The 22201-nt window shown below is 36.1% G+C and overlaps 1 protein-coding gene across 4 annotated transcripts in view; it reads right to left on the bottom strand.

Moving 5' to 3' along the window:
• Positions 1 to 7510: 7510 nt before the first annotated feature.
• LOC143677591 (uncharacterized) overlaps positions 7511 to 22201 on the bottom strand; it is a 309085-nt gene continuing 294394 nt past the window's right edge. For all 4 annotated transcript variants that reach the window (XR_013172701.1, XM_077153687.1, XM_077153688.1 and 1 more), the window contains one exon: positions 7511 to 8108. Coding sequence is in view for 3 of the 4 variants with exons in the window: in XM_077153687.1 (XP_077009802.1) it covers positions 8052 to 8108 (57 nt within the window). In the remaining variant the exon portion in view is untranslated. The remainder of the gene's footprint in view (positions 8109 to 22201) is intronic.

Raw genomic sequence — 22201 nt, 5'->3', positions numbered from 1 at the left:
AGAAGATTTTGGAGCCCTTCCTGATCCCCTCCCCAGGGCACTTTGGAGCCAATCAGAAGTCCCTTTATGGGTCCTTGGCTCTTTTTCGGTTGAGAAAGACTTAATGGGGAAAGTCCATTCTGGGGTGATCCTCCTCCCAGAATTGTACTCCAGGCAAAAGCCCGATGATACAATGAAAGGCGTTTAAATACTATACTATAGAGGAGGACAGTCTGGGACAAAGGCTTGCCAGTGTCACATATGTGGGAGAGGGAGATCTGTCTGCTGGGACAACAAGAGAGAACAACCAAACTGCAAATATGGGATCTCCAAAACAACTAACAAGCAAAAATCAAAGACAAGACAGAGGCCTGGAAAAACAGGGAAAACCCTGCACAATGCATTCACCTTTGGCAGATCTTCAAGATCAAGAAAATCTTTCTCTTATCACCACCTGGTTACAGAACCAAGAAACAGACATCCCAGGGAGTAAATATGAGAGTTAACATTTTAAAATACTAAAATGTACAGGATGTAACAAAAGAGTACAAGGCAAACAAAGATACAGAAAGTGATGGCCCATCCAAAAAGGTGATAAAAATACAGAAAACACTAGTGAAGAAGGTGAGAATGGACATACCAAACAAAGCCTTTAAAAAATAATCTTAAAAATGGCCAAGGAGATGAAGGTGAGTACAGAGAAAGAACTAAAGTATACCAGGAAAACAATGAGTAAGCAATAGGAGAGTCTAAGTAAAGAGTTTGGAATTTTAAAAAGGATCCAAACAGAACTGGTGGAGTCAAAAGTCACAATAACTGAAATGAAAAATACCCAGGAGGGTTTCAAGAGCAGATTGGAGCTGGCAGAAGAAAGAATCAGTAAACTTGAAGATAAGGTACTGAAATGATGCAGGCTGAAGAACACAAAGAAAATAGAAACATTTAAAGCAAAAATAGCCTAAGAAAGCTATGGGGCACCATGAAGTACACCAACATACATATTATATGAGTCCTAGAAGGAGAGGAAAAAGAGAAAAGGAAAGAAAAATAATGAAAGGGAACTTCCCATATTTAGCAAAAGATATGAATATGTACACCTAAGAACCTCAGAAAACAACAGACAGGATAAGCATGAAGAAAAACACACCCCAACAGATATTGACAGCACTATTGAATGCAAAGGATAAGAAAAGAGTTCTGAGAATTGCAAGAGAAAAACAATATGTTATGTACAAGGGAGTCCCAATTAGATTGAGTGCCAATTTCTCTTCAGAAACCATATTGGCAAGATGGTAGTGGGTTGAAATTCTTAAGGTGCTGAAGGAAAACAACTGCTAGCCAATGATTCTGTATCTTTCAAAAATGTGGGAGAGATTAGACAAACAAAAGCTGAGGGAGGTTCACCACCTGTAAATCAGCCCTACAAACAACACTAAAAGAAGTTCTTCAGATTGAAAGGAAAAGACACTAGACAGTGGTTCAAAGAAGCATAAAGAAATAAAGACCTGCTATAAAGGTAATGATTTGGGTAATTATAAATGCCAGTATTCTTGTATGATATTGTTTGGTGTGTAACTCCATCTCTTCCTACAGGTGCTAAAATGAAAATGCATAGAAAGTAATTATAAATCCAGATTTTGGACATACAATGTACAAAGATATAAGTGATAAAAAGTACAAAAAAATGATGGGGGGACAAAGGGGTATATGAAAAGTGTGTGTTCATCCCATTGAAATTAAGCTGGTATTATGCCAAATATGACTGTTATGCACTTAGGATGTTAAAATTTAAACTCATGGTGACCATACGGAAAATAAATGAAAAATATATCCAGATAAAAGTGAGAAGGCACTCGATATGGTACAACACACACACAAAAAAAAAAAAGAAAGAAAGAAAGAAAAAGCCTTAACAGAAGTGAGGAATAAGAAAAGTGTAAGACTTACAAAGCCTAAATAGAAAAATGGCAGAAAAAAATTCTGTATTATCAGTAGTACAATAGCGACTGAATGTAAACAGTTTAAACTCTCCAACAAAAGAGTAGAGATTGGTAGAATGGATAAAGCAACATGACTCAAATATTTACGCTCTGCAAGAGATTCACCATAAAGTCAAAGATACAAGTAGGTTGAGGTTGAAAGGATGGAAAAAAAATACCATGCAACTAGCAACGAAGAGAGACTTCGTGGCTATACCAATATCAGACTAAAGAGACTTTAAGTAAAAACCAGTTATGATGGATAACTGATAAAAGGGGCAACTTAACAGGAGGATGTGACAATTATGAAAATTATAAATATATATGTACCTAACAGCAGAGCCCCAAGACATATAAAGCAAATACTGACAGACTGGAAGGGAGAAATCGATGGTTCTACATTAACTGTAGGAGCCTTTAACATACTACTCAGAATAAAGGACAGAATGTCTAGTCATAAGATCAATAAAGAATTATAGGACTTGAATTCAGACATATGTAGAACAGACATTTATATAGCACTGCACCCAAAAAAAACAGAATATTAATTCTTCTTGAATGCACAAAGATCATTCTCCATGCTAAGCCATATGTTAGGTCACAAGACAAGTCTGTAAATTCAAAATACTGAAATCATACAATGCATATTATCTGACCGCAACATGATGAAGCCAGAAATCAATAACAAAGGGAGAAATGGAAGAATCACAAATATGTGGAAATTAAATAATATACTTTTAAATAGCCAATGGGTTAAATCAGAAAAGCAAAATTAGAAAATATCTTGAGGTGGATGAAAATGAAAATACAACATACCAATACTGATGAGATGCACAGCAAAGGCAATGCTGAGAGAGAAATTTATACCTCTGGATACTTACATTTTAAAAGGAGAAAGGCTTCAAATCAGAGATCTAACCTCAACACTGGAAGAACTAGAAAAATAAGAGCAAACTAAACTCAAAGTGAGAAGGAAGGAAATGACAAATATTAAAGATAAATTAAATAGAAAAGAAAAAAGCAAAAGAGAGAATTCACAAAACCAAAAGTTAGTTCTTGAAAAGATCAGTAAAATCAACAAGGCTTTAGCTACCTGACAAAGGAAAAAAGACAGAGGATACAAATAAAAAATAGCAGAAACAAAAAGGGTAACATTAAAGGACTATAAGAGGATATTATGAAAAACTGTACACCAGTAAATTAGATAACTTAGACAAAATTGACAAATTCTTAGAAACACATAAACTACCTACATTGACTTAAGAAGATATAGAAGATCTCAACAAAAAAAATTACTAGTAGAGAGATTGAATCAGTACTCAAAAACTTCTTCACAAAGAAAATTTCAGGACCAGACTGCTTCACAGGGAAATTCTACCAAAATTCCAAGAAGACTTAACTCTAATTCTGTTCAAACTCTTCCAGAAAAAAATTGAAGAAAAGAAAACACTCCCTAGTTCTTTCTACAAGGCTAACATCATCCTCACACTAAAGCTGGATAATGGCACCACAAGAAAAGAAAACTACAGACCAATATCTTTTATGGATATATATGCGAAAATCCTCAGCAAAGTATTATAAATTTAATCCAACATGATCAAATGGGATTTATCCTTCTTATGCAAAACTGGTTCAACATAAGAAAATCAATTAACATAATACACCACATTAATAGAATGAAGGAAAAAATATATGTGATCATCTCAATTGATGCAGAAAAGCCATATGACAAAAATACAACACCCTTTCTTGATAAAAACAATTAGAATAGTAGAAATAGAAAAAAAAAAGTCTTCAACATGATAAAAGGCATTTAAAAGACGAGCACAGCTAACATCCTACTTAATGGTGAAAGACCAACAGCTTTCCCTCAGATATCAGGAACAAGACTAGGATGCCCACTGTTACCACTGTTATTCAACATTGTACTAGAAGTTCTTGCCAAAGCAATTGGGCAAGAAAAATATATAAAATGCATCCAAATTGGAAAAGAAGAAGTAACGCTTTCCCTATTTGCAGAAGATATGATCCTGAAAAATCCACAACAAATCGCCTAGAGCTAATAAATGAATTCAGAAAAGTGGTGAGGTATAAGATCCATACCCAATAAGCAGTAGTGTTTCAAAACACAAGCAATGAACAATTGGAAGAAGACATCATGAAAATATTCCATTCACAATAGCAATTAAAAGAATCAAATATCTGAGAATAAATTTAAACAAGGAAGTAAAGGACTGATGCACACACACACACACACACACACACACACACACAAAAGCCAGCAAAATATTGCTAAAAGAAATATACCTAAATAAATAGAAGGATATTCTGTGTTCATGGATTGGAAGACTAAATATCATTAAGATGTCAATACTATCTAAAGCAATTTATAAATTCAGTACAATCCCAATAAAATTTCCAACAAGCTTTTGTTCAGATATGGAAAAACCAATCATTGATTTTATAAGGAAGGGTAAGGAGCCCAAAATAACTAAAACTCTCTTGAAAAAGAAGAATGAAGTTGGAAGACTCAAACTTTCCAATTGTAAAACGTATTACAAAGCCACAGTAATCAAAATAGGATGGCACTTTCACAAGGACAGATATATACACCAACCAAAGGAATATAATTGAGGGCTCAAAAATCAACCTTCATATTTATAGCCAACTGATTTTTGATAAGGTGGCAAAGATCACTCAATGGGGAAATAATAGCCTCTTTAAGCAATGATGCTGGGAAAATTGGATCTCTATTTGCAAAATAAAGGAGGATCACTACCTTACCTCATATACAAAAATCAACTCAAAATGTGTCAAAGATCTTAAAATAAGAGCTAGAACCTTCAAACTCCTAGAAAAAAAAAAGAAAAACAAATGAAATCATCTTCAGTTTCTTGTATTAGGTAATAGTTTCTTAGACTTTATATCCAAAGCACAGGCAACAAAAGGAAAAGTAGATAAATGGGACTCCATCAAAGTGAAAAACTTTTGTGCCTCAAAGGACTTTCTCATGAAAGTAAAACAACAACCCACACAATAAAAACCAAAATGAAATGCCATTTCACTCCCATTAGAATGGCTGCCATTACAAACAGAAAATAAGTGTTGGAAAAGATGCAGAGAAATAGGACTACTCTTTCATTACTGGTGGCAATGTAAAATGATGCAGCGACTGTGCAACACAGTTTTTTCAGTACCCCCAGAAAGTTAAGTATAGAGCTACTATATAATCTAACAAACCTTCTATATTTTTCTGGAATAGACATAGCCTCAAACCAGCACAAGGACCATATGTCAAGCAATGGTTTCTTAGATTTATACCAAAAGTACAGATTATAAAAGAAAAGGATAGATGAATGGGACCTCATCGAAATGAAAAACTTCTGTGCTTCAAAGGACTTTAATCATGAAGGTGAAACAAAAACCTAGACAGTGGGAGAAAATATTTGGAAATCAGTTATTTGATAAAGATAAAACTTTATTGATAAAGTTTTAATTTCTAAAATATATAAAGGGATTCTTTAACTTAATAAAAAGACAAAAAACCCAATTGAAAAATGGGTAAAAGATTTGAACAGACATGTCTCCAAAGAAGATATAAAAATGGCCAAAGAGCACAAGAACTCAACATCATTAGCCATAAGGGAATATGCCAATCGAAACCATAATGAGATATCATTTCATACCCATTAGAATGGCTACTATTAAAATAACAGAAAATAACAAGTTGGAGAGGATGCAGACAAATAGGAACACTCAGTTATTGTTTTGCAATGTAAAATGGTGCAGCTACTGTGGAAGATGGTTTTGTGATTTCTCAGAAAGTAAAGTAGAGCATTACTATATGACCCAGCCACCCCCCTTCCAGGTCTAAACCAAAAAGAATTGGAAGCAGGGACTCAGATATTTGCACACCCATGTTCATACGGCATTATTTACAATTGCCAAAAAATGGACGCCACCCAGGTGACCATCAGCTGATAAATGGATGAACAAAATGTGGTCTATACATATACTGGAACATTATTCAGCCATAAAAAGGAATGAAGTCTTGATGGATGTGACAGCATGGATGATCCTTGAAGACATCGTGTTGATGACTGAAATAAGCCAGACACAAAAGGACAAATATTGTATGATCTCACTGATTTGAAACAATTAGAAGCAGCAAACTCATAAAATCAGAATCTAGAATATAAGTTACCAGGAGATGAGGTGGGGATAGGAAATGGGAAGTTAAGGCTTAAAATGTTCAGGGTTCCTGTTCGGAATGATGGATGGTGGGGATTGAAGAACAACATTGTAAATTCAAGTAACAGCACTGAAATATCTATTTGAATATAATTAAAAGGAGAAAAGATAGATTGTATATATGGTAAAAGAATGAAATTTTGTAAGTCCATGGAACTATACTACCCAAACAGTGAACCCTAAGTTAAGTCATGGACATTTTAGTAGTACAATTATAAAAATGTGCTATCATCAACTCACAAGTGATCCACGCCTATGGAAAGTGTTGGCAGTGGGCTGGTATACAGGAATCTTGTATTTTATTCACAACTTTTCTACTAATAATAATGATAATGATAATAATAACAAAGAAGGAGGAGGAGGAGGACAAGGAGGAGGAGGGGAGAAAGCATCTTGTCTATTACACTTATGTAGCCTGCACTTTGCTCTTTACATAGGAGGTAGAGACTAAGTTCCATTAAAGGGAGGACCATGCTGTCCTCACTCATTATCAAGCCTGCATCCCCAGCACAGTCCTACACTGAGAAAGTATACAGCAAACATTTGTGGAATGAATGTATGCTCAAAGGAATTGAATTAAAAGGAAGCTTAGGAACCACGCAGTTAAATGTTCTCGTATTACCAACAGTAAAATTGAAGTATGGAGAGGATAGGGCCTAACTTTTGGTTTTCTGTTTAATGAATTGTCGAGCTAGAGCTGCAGGTTGACTATCCCCAATCCCTGGCTCTTTCCATCATACACCAGCACCCTCCTGGAATAATATGACCCTGTTAAAATGTCACTGTTCTCAAGGCAGGTAGATAATATGAAGTCATTAATATCTGTTATATTATATTTTGTTTATTTTATTAGCAATTTATTAGAGCTCAAGGTCTTGAGAGAATGGATGCAAATATTCAGATGTATAGAAAGTGATGAATTGGATGACAGAAAATATAGATTGAGGTGAGAATAGTTAGCCAGTTATGGTCTATCAGCGAGAGGCCACAGCTTGCGAGGAGTTAATATAAAGATATTAGGACACCAAATGACACTTTGCTGCTGGTGTATGTATTTCTGTGTCTGCATGCACATCTGCATGCATGCATGCATGCTATGATAAAGAAGCACTGAAAATGGAGTTCAGGAAGACGATTGGGGGCATGGGAGGGACTTTGATGATAAATTTGAATTACTTTAAGTTTGTCTAGCAATTGTTATGGTATAGTACTGACCCACACCATAAAAAATGTTCTAAAATCCCAAATTCCATTAGGCCAAGATCATTAATTCTTAATATATTCATAGCAGTACTCACGTTAAGATAAAAACTATCTGTATTTCAACATCCAATAGTTAAGAATGGAACTGACACTTACTTTTGTGCTTGCCTTCATAACTCAAAATACCTCACCTTCAGCCTTATTGACATTTTGATCCAAATAATTCTTGTTGTATGGGGCTAACCTGGGCATTATGGAATATTTAGCAGCATTTCTGGCTTCTACCCACTAGATGCCAGAAGCATCTTCCTTCCTGTTGTGAAAACCAAAAATATCTCCAGATGTTGCCAAGTGTTTCCTGGCAAGAAAAATCACCCTGGTTGAGAGCCACTGTTCATAACAGAATTGTTTCTTTGTTTGAAGTTCTATTATTAAGTCAGGCTAACTGCTATTAGAGAAACCCACACAATCTCCATGTCTGAACATAGTAGCTTATTTTCTTGTGCCCAAATAGTCTCTGTGTGTCCAGATGGTGAGGGAATAGGGGTGGATTTTCTTCCAAGCAGTGGCCCAGGCTGCTGATGACTCGGCCGCTTTCAACTTGTGGCTTCCATGGTTGTCCTGAATGTTCCCTCACAGTCAGCAGATGGGGAATGAGCTTGGAGGATCATGAGGGGCAGGTTTCCATGAGCATACCTGGAATTGGAGCATAAAATATCAACTCACATTCCATTAGCTGAAACTCAATCAGAAATTTTCACTTAATTGTAAGGGAATCTGAGAATAGCTATGTGAAAAGAAGAGGAAATGATTCTAATAATATGGTTTTCTGTTGTATATCTAATAGCATTAAAAATTTGTTGTATTGTATTCTATGGAGTGTATTATAGATGAGGCTGCTGCTGGGTGGTACCAGGTGCAGGAAGTAGTTTAATAGGAGTAAATGATTCCCTTCAGTATAATTCAGAGTTAGTTTCTCAGTCCCTGAATCAAGGATGATCTTGGAAAGAGCCAGTCCTTCATCATCTTTTGATCCATTTATAGAATTGGCCAAATATGACTTAAGTGTATATTTAATGAAAATTACTTTAGGACTTCTCTGAGACTATATATATCTATATCTACCTATCTATCTATATATACTTACACACACACATGTGTCAATAACCCAACATTTGGAAGATCCAAAGCTAAAAAACAATAATAGAGCCAATGATAGGCAGTCTTTCTTAACAATAGATGTTGTGTTCTCAAGAAGGCAGGAGATTAAATCTCTCTCCTTTTTTATTAGTGGGAAATGTATTTCCACTGTTCCATTCAAAATACATACATAAAAGGATTGGCCAAAATGGAAAAGTCCTGCTTGTGACCAGGGAGCAGAGCAAAGCTAACAGATCATAACAAGGATCAAATCTGTGACCCCAAACCCAGGATTTCTATACTTCTGGACATTGAGAGAAAGAACTGACCCTAGATAAAATATCTTCTCTCCACTTTATTTTTTTGATATAAGTAAAACACAGGAGCTTTATATCACATTCCAAAGCTTTTTTGAAAGTGTTTCCTCTCAATCCAACATACAATATCAAGAAAAATCTATCCCAGGGCACACATCTATGCCATGGGGTGATGCAAAAAATACCAACTCTGTTCTCAGTAGAGTCTTATAAACCACTAACCTCATTCACCATGACAGAACAGCCTAAATAGTCAGCAGCTTTCACATAACGTTGAGTGAAGGTGATGGAATAATCAAATTTAATTAGAGGCTATTAGGAACTGACTCACAGAGAACAGTTTGGGACCTTGAGTGGAACCTTGAAGGGTACATGAGTTTTAATAGGCTATGAATGGAGAAAAATCATTATAGGCTAAAAGAACAGCTTGATCAAAGGTGCAGAGGAATGTTAAGTAACTAATATTCAGCTAATGCTGAGCAGTTAAAACCAGAATATTTAGACAGAGCATAGACGGAGGTCTAAGCTAAAAATGATCATATAATCTACATAATCTACATCTCCATGTCTCTACCATACCTCTTTAGTCTCATGTTCTTCAACTCCCTTAAACACACACTAAATTAACTATAATCCCTATCACTGGCAGAGTTTATCTCTTGGATCTTCAACCCAACAAAAAATGTCCTACCTTCTAAATTTATATTTAGCATACTTCAGTCTGTCTTCCTTGACGTTCTCCTCTTTGATACCAACTGTCCCCAAGCCCCTACACCTGACTCAAATACGTTGACTGCTTTCTTCCTAGAATAGTTTCCTAGAACTTATTTTGAGGTAAATAATTTCATATATACTCTCATTTCTGCAGGAATGGTGGGTTTCATTCTTCTACTGGATTTTAAGCTCCATGGGGCAAAAACCATGATGTAGTGGTATAAAATAAATGATATTCAGTGCCTGGCTTAGTTATAAGTTTCCTTTTTGAGCAACCAGCCTGGTTAGGCCTGCCATGGGTATACTCACAATTAGAGAGATCTGCACCACTATATGGTTTGGGTAAGAGACATTCCTAGCCTCTCCAAATGGTCCTTGCATTTTCTTCTCCAAATGGCACCTTGCCACTTCTACCCTTTCATGCTGCAAAATTTACTAGTGAGGAAGGTACTTCCATAAAGCTTATATGGTAAGAAGCTGCCCTCAGTTTCTCCAAATGGTGGGCTGCTTTGGCTTTTCCACTGTACAGATGGAAACTTCCAATTGCTATTATGGCTGTCCATGTTTGCACTTCATTACTCGAAGAACTTTCATATACCATCCAAAACATATGACTTATATTCATGGGCAGTGTCCTTCCCATCCAGGAATGTAATTGTCATATGATTAATTCACAACAAACTCTCACTTAAATGGACCAGAATCTTGCACTGATAATAATATTCACTTCAGAATTTAATTATGACTTCAAGATTGGTAACCAAATAAGAATAGATACCTGTAGCAAAGATTCATCTTCCATTTGGCAGTTAGTGTGATTTAAGTTTCACCACTCAATGTTCTTCTGCCTACTGTGTGTCTTTTGTTCACCCAACACAAAGTTTTGAATATTTAATTCATTTTCTTGTCCTGGACAGCTGCACAGCCACCCAGAAGGGAGGTACCTCACAAGAGGAAGTAAGTCACATCTTCTTACTTACACGCAATAAATCTAAGAACTCTGAAATTATGGCAAGCAAAGAAGATTTAAAAACCACAACCTAGATTGAGAAAGAATTTTAAAAATCAGTTCTATACTGCCAATTTTGTTTAAACAATAAGCCAAGTTTTACTTGCAGAGAAATAGATTTATGAAAAGCAATTTAAGTAGTTATTAAATCCATAGACTCAAGAACTAGTCTGCTGGATTCACAATTTAGTAGCTGTGTGAGTTAGGGTAATTTGCTTGAGAGCTCTGTGCCTGTTTACTTATTGGCAAAATAGGTTTTAGGATATTGGGGCGGTACAGCAATAACCTCTGCCTTGTAGAGTTGTATGTTGAGTTAATATGTACAAAATGCTCAGAACAGCGTACAGCACAAAATAAGAGTCTGTTAAGCATTAGATGAATCCCTAGGGCCACGGGATTTCTTCTTCAGGGGTTTAGGCAATTCTGAAACTTAGAATCTCTCCCTATCATTCTTGCACCTGCTTGGTTCAAGTGAGTTCTGAGTTAGCAATAGATGCAATGTATTTGATGTGAATACAAGAATGATGGGAATTAAAGTTGATGAGAATAAAGAACTTAGGGTAATGATCACAAAAATTTCAAAGTTCTAGGATTGGGAATGATCTACGGTAAAAATGAACTCCAAATTAATTGTGCAAAGCTAGCCAGAATGAGATTTGGCATGGTTGATGTAACTCTCCCATAATTTTCAAAAACACGAACAACAGATTTAACTGCCTTGGTGATATTTGATTGATAAAATAAGATAAATACGCTTTCCTAAAATTGCCTGATCAACATCCATTCTTAGACAGTTCTTTGTACACCAGTCACGTGTGCAGGGATGTGTTTTCCAATCACAAAATAAAAGCCTTAACAAGAGTCTGGCAATCGGTGATGATAAATGGGATTGGTCCACTCTATGTTGCCTCTGAAGATTTCTTGTTTGCATCTGTGATAATAATTGGAAATAACATCTACTTTAGTTCTCTAGTCAGAAAGCTCTTTCTGAAGCGTCTTTAAAAGGTGCCTGAAGGACTAACCTCAGCATATTCTCAAAGGATTTATAGACATCTTCACAATTCAGGGATTTAAGAATGATAAAGCACAGCTACTTTTCTTCTTCCCAGCATAATGTAATAAAATAATATATGAGTTGCAGTTTCCTAGTATTACAATAAGTGTTTAATTCATACTAGAGAAAAGTAGACTAACTCTCCATTTTCAAAAAGTAAACTGGATTAGCTTCACTCAAAACCTTCATTCCAAAGAAAATGAAAGAAGTCAATATACTATTTAATGGAATTTAAAAACTACCAGTTTGTGCTGGTTTTAAGCTGTCATATACCCCAAAAAAAGACCATTGCCTTTTAATCCATTCCTGTAGGTGCAGACCTATTATGGACAGGATCTTTTGGTTAGTTTATTTTAATCGAGATGTGACCCAGCCCATTCAATGTGGATTTTAATCCTTTTACTGAAGTTCTTTATGAAAGAATAAAGGACAGAAAAGGCTGAGAGAGCACAGAGGGAAAAAGCCCCAAAGCTGCTAAGAGAGGACCCACAGAGGAAGCCACTGGAACCAGAGCTGAAGGCAACAAAACCTACAGAACCCAGCCATGTCCTTCCCATGTGACAGAGGTGAGTCAGATGCAGATAGCATTTCTTCAGAGTCCAGGTATCATTCTGAGAATGCCTTAATTTGGGTATTTTCATGGCCTTAGAACTGTAAATTGTGATTTAATAAATTTCCATTGTAAAAGCCAACCCATTTCTGGTATATTGCATTGTAGCAGCTTTAGCAAACCCAAACACAGTTCTCTAAGTAAATTCAATTGTTCCCGAACTTTTCTCCAGATGTGCACACTAGATCAACGTGGCTGTGGTAAAAGAAGTTCCTAGAACCTACAGATTCCTTGACATGGAAAAGTAAATGATCGTAATTAATTTATTTACTTATGACAGCTAAAAGGCAAGTGAGGTTTCTTTGCCAAGACTATCCACAATGTTGTCATTCCTTTTAAAATGAGAAAACAGTATTAGAAATATCTTTCTCTTGCTCTATCAGCAGGTTTTTACAGGGACAAAAAGGCTTCAAGTACCAAAAAAAAAAAAAAAAAAACAACCCAAAAAAAACACTTAGAATGATATGAGCCTTTTATATTTAACAAAAAACTATCTGCTTTCCTATCTTTGGCTTCCAAATCTCTGTTATGCATATTTTATGGAAATTCATTTTTTACAGTATTAAACTTGAAGCATTGATTTTAAGTCTTTAATAGCCACACATATTTTGTTATATTTTATACAGAAACATAATGTATTTAAAAATATAGACCTATTTAAGAGCGGCACTAAACCCTTCTAAACAGATATACTTTCAAGGACATCAGATGCATCTCGATGCAGAATTTGGAGATGAATGTGTTCCCTGACTGCAATTCGACTATATTTGGTCTGTGGTTTACATAAAAATACAATTTTTAGAGAAAAATCATCATCTTATCTGAAAATGTTTCTGGGGATAGCTTGTTGCCCAGTGATCCATTCCCACAGATGATAGCAGATAAACTGAATATATTTAAAGGCAAGGAATGATGCCCTCTGCTACAAGATGAATTAATTTATCAGGTTTTCACCTTAGGTGGTCCGCTTGGTGACTGGGGCTTGGGAACTGGATATCTTCATTGCAGTTATGCTCCAGGAGAGCAATCCTCATCATTTCTCTACTCCTGCTTCCAAATTACATAGAGCTCCGTGCAGGAATAAACTTAATATATGGCTACGGTCCTAAACATGTGTATAAGGCTTTACCTGGTGTCATAAAATGAGAATCCTGTGCAGGCAATCTTTATTTAAACTGCTTCGCTATTGAGGTAGGCCACATGCTGCACCTATATTTTTAGATCTTTTTCATATGGATGCACAGAAACATTTCTGAGTCTTAACATGTTTATAGAGGGACAGAGACAGATCTGAAATGGTGATTGCTCAATAAGCGGAAGAAGATATGCTGGATATAAGCATACTTTGAACTTCAAGGACTATACACACTGGCCTACAGTACAAGGGAATTTATTATCTTGCGTAGAAAGAGGTCCCAAGAGAGGGTGTGCTCTAGCATTTCCAGTCTTTCAAAGACCCTGTTTTTTTCTAGCTGTCTTTTCTTATCCATCATTCCTGGAGTGTTGGCACCATTCTTAGACTAATTTTGCTTATAATCATAAGATATCTGCCCGTAACAAATGGGGCGCAATATTCCTTGTTCATATACCAGGAAAGAGAAGGAGATTTCTTCCGTAACCCCAGCACTGAATATGAATAGTTTCTCTAATCCTATTGAGCCTACCTTAGCCAGGTATCCCAAACCAACACAAGTAGTCAGAGGAATATTTGCCCTGAATGCTCTAAGGTTATAGGATTCTGTCTCTGGAATACTGTCAATGAGGAAGAATGAATATCTGAATATCAGAGCAGCTATTAATGAGGAAGAAGAGGACAATGATGTCTCTAGTAGTAAATCAATAGTGTCCACCTGAAATAATATCAAGAAAGCCTTAACCACTGAGCCTGGAGAACTATTATCTTGACTGATTTATGGCAAATTAGTCTCTTGGGCTCATTTTTCTAATCTGTAAAATGGGGATTACTCTACTCTATTCACCCCACCCCACCCCAGCATGGTGGTGATGATTGGAAATAATATATGGGCACCATTCAGCATAGAGCTTGATATATAAAGATATAAAGCTACCTGCTCAAAAAAGATCATGAATAATAGAAGAAAGTATTGTTTTTGCTACTAGTATCATGGACTGAGATATGGAGGACCTCATGTCGGCATGCAGCTAAGAGAGCGGATTTATTTCAAGGAAAAGCAAATGCCACTCTCCAGTATATGTCTAATTATCTTGTAAAGATGTTCACCAGAATCTACAGAGAGTTAACCGTTCAGAAAATAACTATATAGATCCAGTGCCAGCAGACGTCACTTCAGAAATAAGTTATGAACTCCAGAGCTTTAACTGTCTCTATACCAGCCATCACCCTTGTTCTCCATTCTACCTGGGATGGCAAAGGATATGGAGAAGCCAACATCCACTCTTGGGCTCTAAACCTGAACAGGATAACATGGCAATTTCCTAAGGGAATTCTTCTGTACCAATAAAATGCATATATTTGAGTTGATCGATTCAGTTTTCCTTCTATTTTAGGAAAAGTGAATCTTGAATATCTCTTAATTCATATATTCATTAGTGCTGTTTATTGTAGTTTAAACCTGTGAAATCTATTCTATTGGTATCCGTCTGTTATTCCTCCCTTCTGCAAAGGGAGGAATACTTTTCTATATAGAATATAATTATCTTCCAAAAAATATCTGTTCTGATTGCTACAAGATGCATTATATAAGTGATTCCTAAGACAACAAGGTACAAGTTGATACTTTAATATAAATTTCTTCCCAGACAATGACTCATTCATGGTTTAGTTCAATAGATCTTAAATATATTTAAATCTCTCCTGGCTAGCTTCCTACAAAATGCTGTAATCATGCTTCTAACCTCTTCCTTTTTTTCCTTTTCTATTTTTATCTCTTTATTCATATTTCAAGGTGTAACTGTGATGTGCTTCCTTTTCACTCTATATGTGATATATGATACACACATTAAAAGGTAGCAATCAACTACAGGTGCAGTAATTAAATTAAGCCTTCATGAAGAAGAGCAAAATGAATTTTATATATTTTTAAAGTTTTTTCATCCACTAATTCCGTCTGCCACCGTTTTTTCCATATGAGTTTATTTTTGTTTAGTGTGTAGAATATAAATTACAATTTAAAATTTAAGTACCTAGGAGAAAATAATCTATAATTGTTTCTTAAAAATGGAGTCTGTCCTATGTATTTGAAGAGAGTATATGTTTGAGTTTAAAGAAGTCATTTCTGAGCATTCAGAAAGCAAAGGGAAAAAAAACACCCTCATTAAAGGTATATCTAACTTACATCAAAAAGATTTGAAACTGGGTGCATGGGTGGTTCAGTGGTAGAGTGCTTGCCTTCCATGTGGGAGACCCAGGTTCAATTCCCAGACCATGCACTAAAAAAAAAAAAAAAAAAAAAAAAAATTTAAAACTGAAGGTATAAATTACATATAATTAACAATAAACTGAGGCTATTTAGAAAAATTGAAAGATAGTCATGTCAAAAAAAGGTTAAATATATATTAACCATATTACCCTGCAGTCTCACCCATAGGTGTTTACCCAAGAAAAATGGAAACCTTTGTCAACCAAAAAAAATTGTACATGAATGTTTACAGCAACTTTATGCATAATTTCCAAACACTGGAAATAACCCAAATGTCCCTCAACTGGGAAAGGTATAAACAAATTGTGGTACATCCAAAGAATGGGAAACTACTCAGCAATGAAAATAGTGAACTATTCATCCATGCAATAACAGGGGTACCAGCTTGAAAACATTGTGCTAATTGAAAGAAGCCACATAGAGAAGGTTATGCACTGAGTGATTCAATTTATGAAACATTCTGGAAAAAGGCAAAACATTAGACTAATGGTTGCCAGGAGCTAGAGTGAAGGGGGTTGGGGGCTGACTACAAAAGGGGCTTTTAGGAAATTTTGGGGTGATGAAAATATATCTCGATTGTGCTGGTGGTTACATGAAAATTGTACTTCAAAAAAAATCCTGGCATCAAAAATATAATCCTAGGCCAGCATAATCAAAGAGTGCCTTTAAAAAAGTGCTATGAGGAGATATCTACTATCACCCCAGTAATATGTTAAATTATTAAAAAGTCAATTGAGGGTGGGCAAAGGTGGCTCAGTGGCAGAGTTCCCGCCTGCCTTGCCAGAGACCTGGGTTCGATTCCCAGTGCCTGCCCATGCAAAAAAAAAAAAAAAAAAAAGAAAAGAAAAGTCAATGGAACATTAATTGTTGAGTGCTGATATGACTGATATGGCATATGGCATGGAAACTGACATAACAGTTTCCATGTATAAGAAATGTCAATATTATTGTCTGATTGTTTCAGGGCTCCAAAATGAAGTCAGTGGACACTAGGTTCTGCCTTGAGCATAGGCAAACTAACTATGATTAGTTTTAATCATATGAGCATATATTCAGAAATTTAATGCCCAGCCTGTTCAAAAATACCCCAGCCCACATGTTTGCTGTTGGGCATGAAACTTCCATCAATATTGCTCTTTGGATTAAGGAAATGGATTAAGAAACTGGGATGGGAATTATGACATCAAGGCTAATTGAGGAATTATTGAGACACCCTTTGAGAAGCACATCAAAGGAACATTCTAAGGTGCATCTGTGCTGGTTATGACCTGCTCTTTTCACTTGAAAGGCAGTATGAGTTACAAGGTAGTGATTGAGAAGGTAGATTTCAAATGCTGAATCTGCACCTTACTGCGCTAGCATGTCAGTCAGATTCCTTAACTCCTTTAGGTATCAGTTTCCTCATCTGTAAAAAGAGGATGAATAAAATCCACCATTCAGAATGGTTTACAGGATACATAAATATGTGTATATGTATGAGCGTGCACATACATACTCATACATCTATTTAGTACATCAAGTAATTCACACGAGTAAGTTTTCAATAAATGTGAGATATTAATAATTATGATCCCATCACCCCTTCCAACTCAAAGCCTTTTAAACTATTAATCAAGTCTATGAGTTAACCTTTGCTGAGTAATGTACTATATATAATAAACTACAAACTCTTTAGCGGTTTAAAAAATGATTCATCATTGTTATTAAGTTCATGGGTTGGCTAGGCAGTTCTGAGGAGATGAGAGAAGCTTTTCTGGTCTAAGCTGGGCTTGCTCTTGCACTTTTGGTCAGCTGACAGGTTATCTAGGAACAACTTCTCATCTAGGGTGACAGTGGTTACTGGGCTCCCTGTCTCTGATGATCCACCTGGCTAGCTTAGGCTTGTTCACAAGATGGAGGGAGATCCCAAAAGGGTTGATGGAAGTGGGAAAAACCTCTAGAAATCTAGGCTCGTAACTGGCACAATATCACTTTCACACATACTAGCTCCTTCTCTCCTGATGATGGCACTGATTAATTTTCAGCCTTGAAACATCCCCTGTTTTATTCTGGTCTTCATCAGCTTTATAACAGGTGCCTAGGCATATCTAATAAAATACAACCTGTAATCCTCACACCTAGTAGCATAAACAAAAATTCACGCCAAAAAATTCATGCATAACAAAATCATAGATTGCATGTCTCCACTAAACTCTTATCTATCATTTTTCTTTCTTCATTATATTATAGTTGCTTATTCATATCCATGGCATAATAAATATCTGGAAGATGAAGATTCAGTTTTATTTTCTCTGAATACCCACTTCCTAGCACTTTTACTCTGTACAACAGATAGCTGATACTGAATACCATTAGAATTACCAGGCAGCAGAAAAGAAAAATGACTTTGGTCTTGGATGAACAAGGAAGACACTAAGATTGGAGGTAGGCTTTAAAGTCTGGAAAGGAGTTATATCTGGGCAAGAGTTTTGGTGAGCATTACAGTGTGAAGACACTCTGGAGTCAAGAACACCTGATGTTATTAAATGAACACAGAAGACTCATTTATTTGGCTGGATCAGTATGGGTCTAGGGCATTAATGGGAGTTGGGGTTAGATCCAAAGACAGAAAAAGACTCCAAGCAGCTTCAAATTGAAGGACTCTATTAATTATTTAATTAATGAACGATGGGTGCCAATTAACATATTAATTAAATAATGAAAGATAATTAAGCCATAACTCTCATTTCCCATTAAGCTTATCAGACTAGTTAGCCTTTACCCTTGATAAATAAGGACACGAAAATATTTGACCAAGGTAATTACACTTTGAAAAGGAAGGTGACATTGATGAAAAAAAGTCAGAGGATAGCTTATCTTTAGGAATACTCAAGTTCCCATGTATCACCAGAGTAATCAGGAAAGTCTAAGAACATTATAGGCTTGAATCTGGATGATGAAAAAAAAGAGAAAGCACTGATCGTATAAATCCATCATGTTGGGGTCCTTCACTGACAGACTCAGAAACACAGATACAAGGTTGTTAGCATATTTTATGAACCAATTTGGACCCAGCACAAAATTCTCCACCTGTATTTCATTGACCCGAACCCAGTTATAAGACCCCAACCTACTGCAAGAGGCTGGGAAATATTTTCTTCATTTGGCTCTTCCAAGTTTTATTGCTTGAAATATTACATAAAACTGTTGTGCAACACAACTCAATCGTTTGTACCTGGTTGAGTGTCACAGCTGACAAAGTATGTTTCATAGACTTAACATGCACTCAGGTGCATACAAGCACACACATACACATAATTTGGCATGTGTGACTTTAAATGCCTCAGATGAATTTTCAATCTTGAAAGTTCCAATTTAGAGGTGGGGAAAAGGACACTGCTAGTGAGTCCTAGAAGGTAAAGGAGGATGTGTATCAGGAAAAAATAAAATAGCAATTTTCAAATTTAAGCATGAAATCAAATCACTTGAGGACTTCTATAATATACTGATGCCAGGGTTCTACCCAGAGAGTCTAATTCATTTTAAGAAGTTCCCTGAGGTTATCAAGGTAATAAACTTTGAGAAACACTGCCTTGAACCCTCTTACATTTGGATAATTCATGGAATATGACCCCTATTTCTTATCTACCTGTTAGAATGGCCATTATCAGCGTAGTGGCAACGACCAACCTAAAATTTTTCCAGCTGCTTGGAGCCAATCTAATCACTGACTTCATCAGTCTATCCTTACTTCCCCTTTGTTAGCATTACTCTGGAGAATAAGCACTGGTTTCCCTCAGAGGAACAATTGAAAAAGAACCTGAGACTGAAGTTTAAAGCAAGGCCCTACTCTTTATCTAATGCAGGGAATCTTCCTATTTAATGTATTCTTCTGAATTTTTTCTTCTCTGCTGTAAGTAATAAATATTTTGTTCAATAATTCAGGCTGTTTGAGATTATCAGTTTTGTTTTTGGCAAATAACAAAAGAAGAAAAACTAATCATCATATAGCATTTGGAGGAAAGGGAAGTTACAAAAATCAGGATTCCTTTAGTTGCCAGGCCAGAGGTAAAGATAGACAGCCATGTCATTGAATAATCACTCATCTATAGGTCACCAACAGATTCCTTAGCAGAGTTCATGCAATCTATCATCCAGATTTACTTGTACATCATAAATGCTCCTTTTATCTAGGGTATGGACAGATGAAGTAAAAAATATGGATAAAAAATAAATAATAGGGAGGGACAAAGATTCAAATAAATTAGATATATGGAAATATTAGTGGTCAATGAGGGAAGGGTATGGAGTATGGTATGTATGAGTTTTTCTTTTTTCTTTTTGCATCTTTTTCTGGAGTGATGCAAATGTTCTAAAAAATGATCACGATGATGAATACACAACTATGTGATGATATTGATTGTACACCATGTATGAACTGTTTGTATAAGATTTATCAATAAAAATATTTCTTTAATCACAGGAATTAATTATTTCTCTGGGACTTCTCTACTAATAAAAGTTAATAGAGGGTGGGCCATGGTGGCTCAGCAGGCAGAGTTCTTGCCTGCCATGCCAGAGACCTGGGTTCAATTCCTGGTGCCTGCCCATGCAAAAAGAAAAAAAAAAAAAAGCTAATACTTTGGATTATGCTTTCATTTTAGTTCATCCTGAATATAAAAACTAAAATCCTAATGTAGTTTCAAGACTTTCATTTTAACTTTCACAAACCCAGAGAGTTTTCCCCCTCAAACATGGGCTATTGACAGAAATTTTAAAAATATTATCCCTGTCTTTCACCCCTTTAATATATCTTGTACATACAAGCAGAGCAGCATTTCTTAAGCCTGTCTGTATTTTTCTACTCCTTTGCTCAAAAATTTGATGGCGTTCTACTTCCTGAAAGAAAAAATATCAAGCTCCAAGCTCTTAGCCTTCCATTTAATGCCCTATAAACTTGGACAATAAACTTATCATGGGCTAAATTATTAAACTTATCAGTGCCTAAACTTTATCATAGCCAAATAGATTGATCCATCCTCAGACATGCCTGACTCAGCCTTTCCTTCTGGTGTTATAGGTGATGCAGCTCCTTTCTCTTCTCTTGTCTTATTCCGACCAAACCTAGGGACCTTCACATACGGTGGGTTTTTCACTGAACCAGGGCAACCTCATGAATCAAATATCAGCAAATGGGAAGCTTCCACCACCCTCCTGTTTCTGTCTTGTTGCAAAATTCTGAAAAGCGAGCTGCCTTGCTTCTACAAGTGATTCCCACACAGTATCCCAGTTTCCACTAATCTTCCAGAATAAAGATGAGAGTCCTGATGTTGATTGTCAGTGCTTTACCTGAGGCCATTTACCTGCTGTTTCCTAGCTTTCCTGACACCAAGTTCCAACCAGCCAGCCTAGGATGATGAATGCCTCTGGACTGTGATGGCTACATCCTCCCCAACTGTTGAGTCATCCGTTACTCCCTGTAGGAAATATTGAAGCCAGCAACTTCTCTGATTAATAGCCTGTTACTGTATGTTATCATTTAGGTAGAAGCAGATCTGTGGTAGACTCTGCTGAGAGATCAGTGTCTGGGGGGAGAAATTCCTTGGAAATATTCTACGCATGAGTTAAGATCTAGGAGCTCAGACCTAGATAGTATTCCATGGGAGGAAGCAGGGGAACTTGGAGAGAAGAAGTATGATGTTAAAAAAGGAAATATGAATGCTGGATTCTGGAAGTAAGACTGAGGAAAGAAGCATTGTAAAAATAATAATAGCTCACATTCTTTGAGAGCTTGAGCAATTCATGTCCTTAGATCAGGCATGTCTAAGCTCTTTATCTGCATTAATTCACTTAGTAATTGCAGACATCCAGTGAGGTAGATTAAATTAATGTGTGCATTTCATAGATAAGGGAAAGGACCCACAGAGAGGTTAAACAAGTTGCTCAAGTCTATTCATAGTTAGTAATTGACAGAGCAAGTGCTTCAAACAAAGGTAGTTTGATTCCAGAAGCTTCTTTCCTGAACACTATGAGATAGTACTGATACACAAGAGTTCAATTTCCCAATTTTATCCAGGACAAAACTTGTCAATATCATGCATATCATAGGGATTTTCATGATGCCTTTTCCTGCTGTTGCCCATCAAATAGTAAATAATGATTATCTGATGAATCAGTTAACATTTTAAAGCAAAGTTTCACTTTAGCTCTTTTAAGTTGTATTTATTTTTAAGAGGAGATGGTGTATAGCTAACGCTTCTTAAGAAACCTTGACTACTGAATTCACAATTTCATAAGAACTAACTGGACGTTAGAGAAAGAAACAATAAGTTATTGAAGATATGTATCTTAGATAATTTTAAAATTGTGAACAAAGCTGAGGTTGCAAAAGTGTTTACTGGGGCCCCTGAGCTAGGAGGGGATCTCATGACCGTGTCCACTAGGACAAGTTTCCAGCCACAGGTAGATGTGCTATGGAATCAAAGTGAAGCAAGTATCACTGCAGATGCTTCTCTCTCCTGTTCAGCCAAAATCCTACCCTGCCAGCCAAATAATGGAAAATACC

The sequence above is a fragment of the Tamandua tetradactyla genome, chromosome 3, assembly GCF_023851605.1.
Source record: "Tamandua tetradactyla isolate mTamTet1 chromosome 3, mTamTet1.pri, whole genome shotgun sequence".
Taxonomy (NCBI): Eukaryota; Metazoa; Chordata; class Mammalia; order Pilosa; family Myrmecophagidae; genus Tamandua; species Tamandua tetradactyla.
Note: the sequence above shows the minus strand (reverse complement) of the source record. Positions and strands in the feature narration are given on the sequence as shown.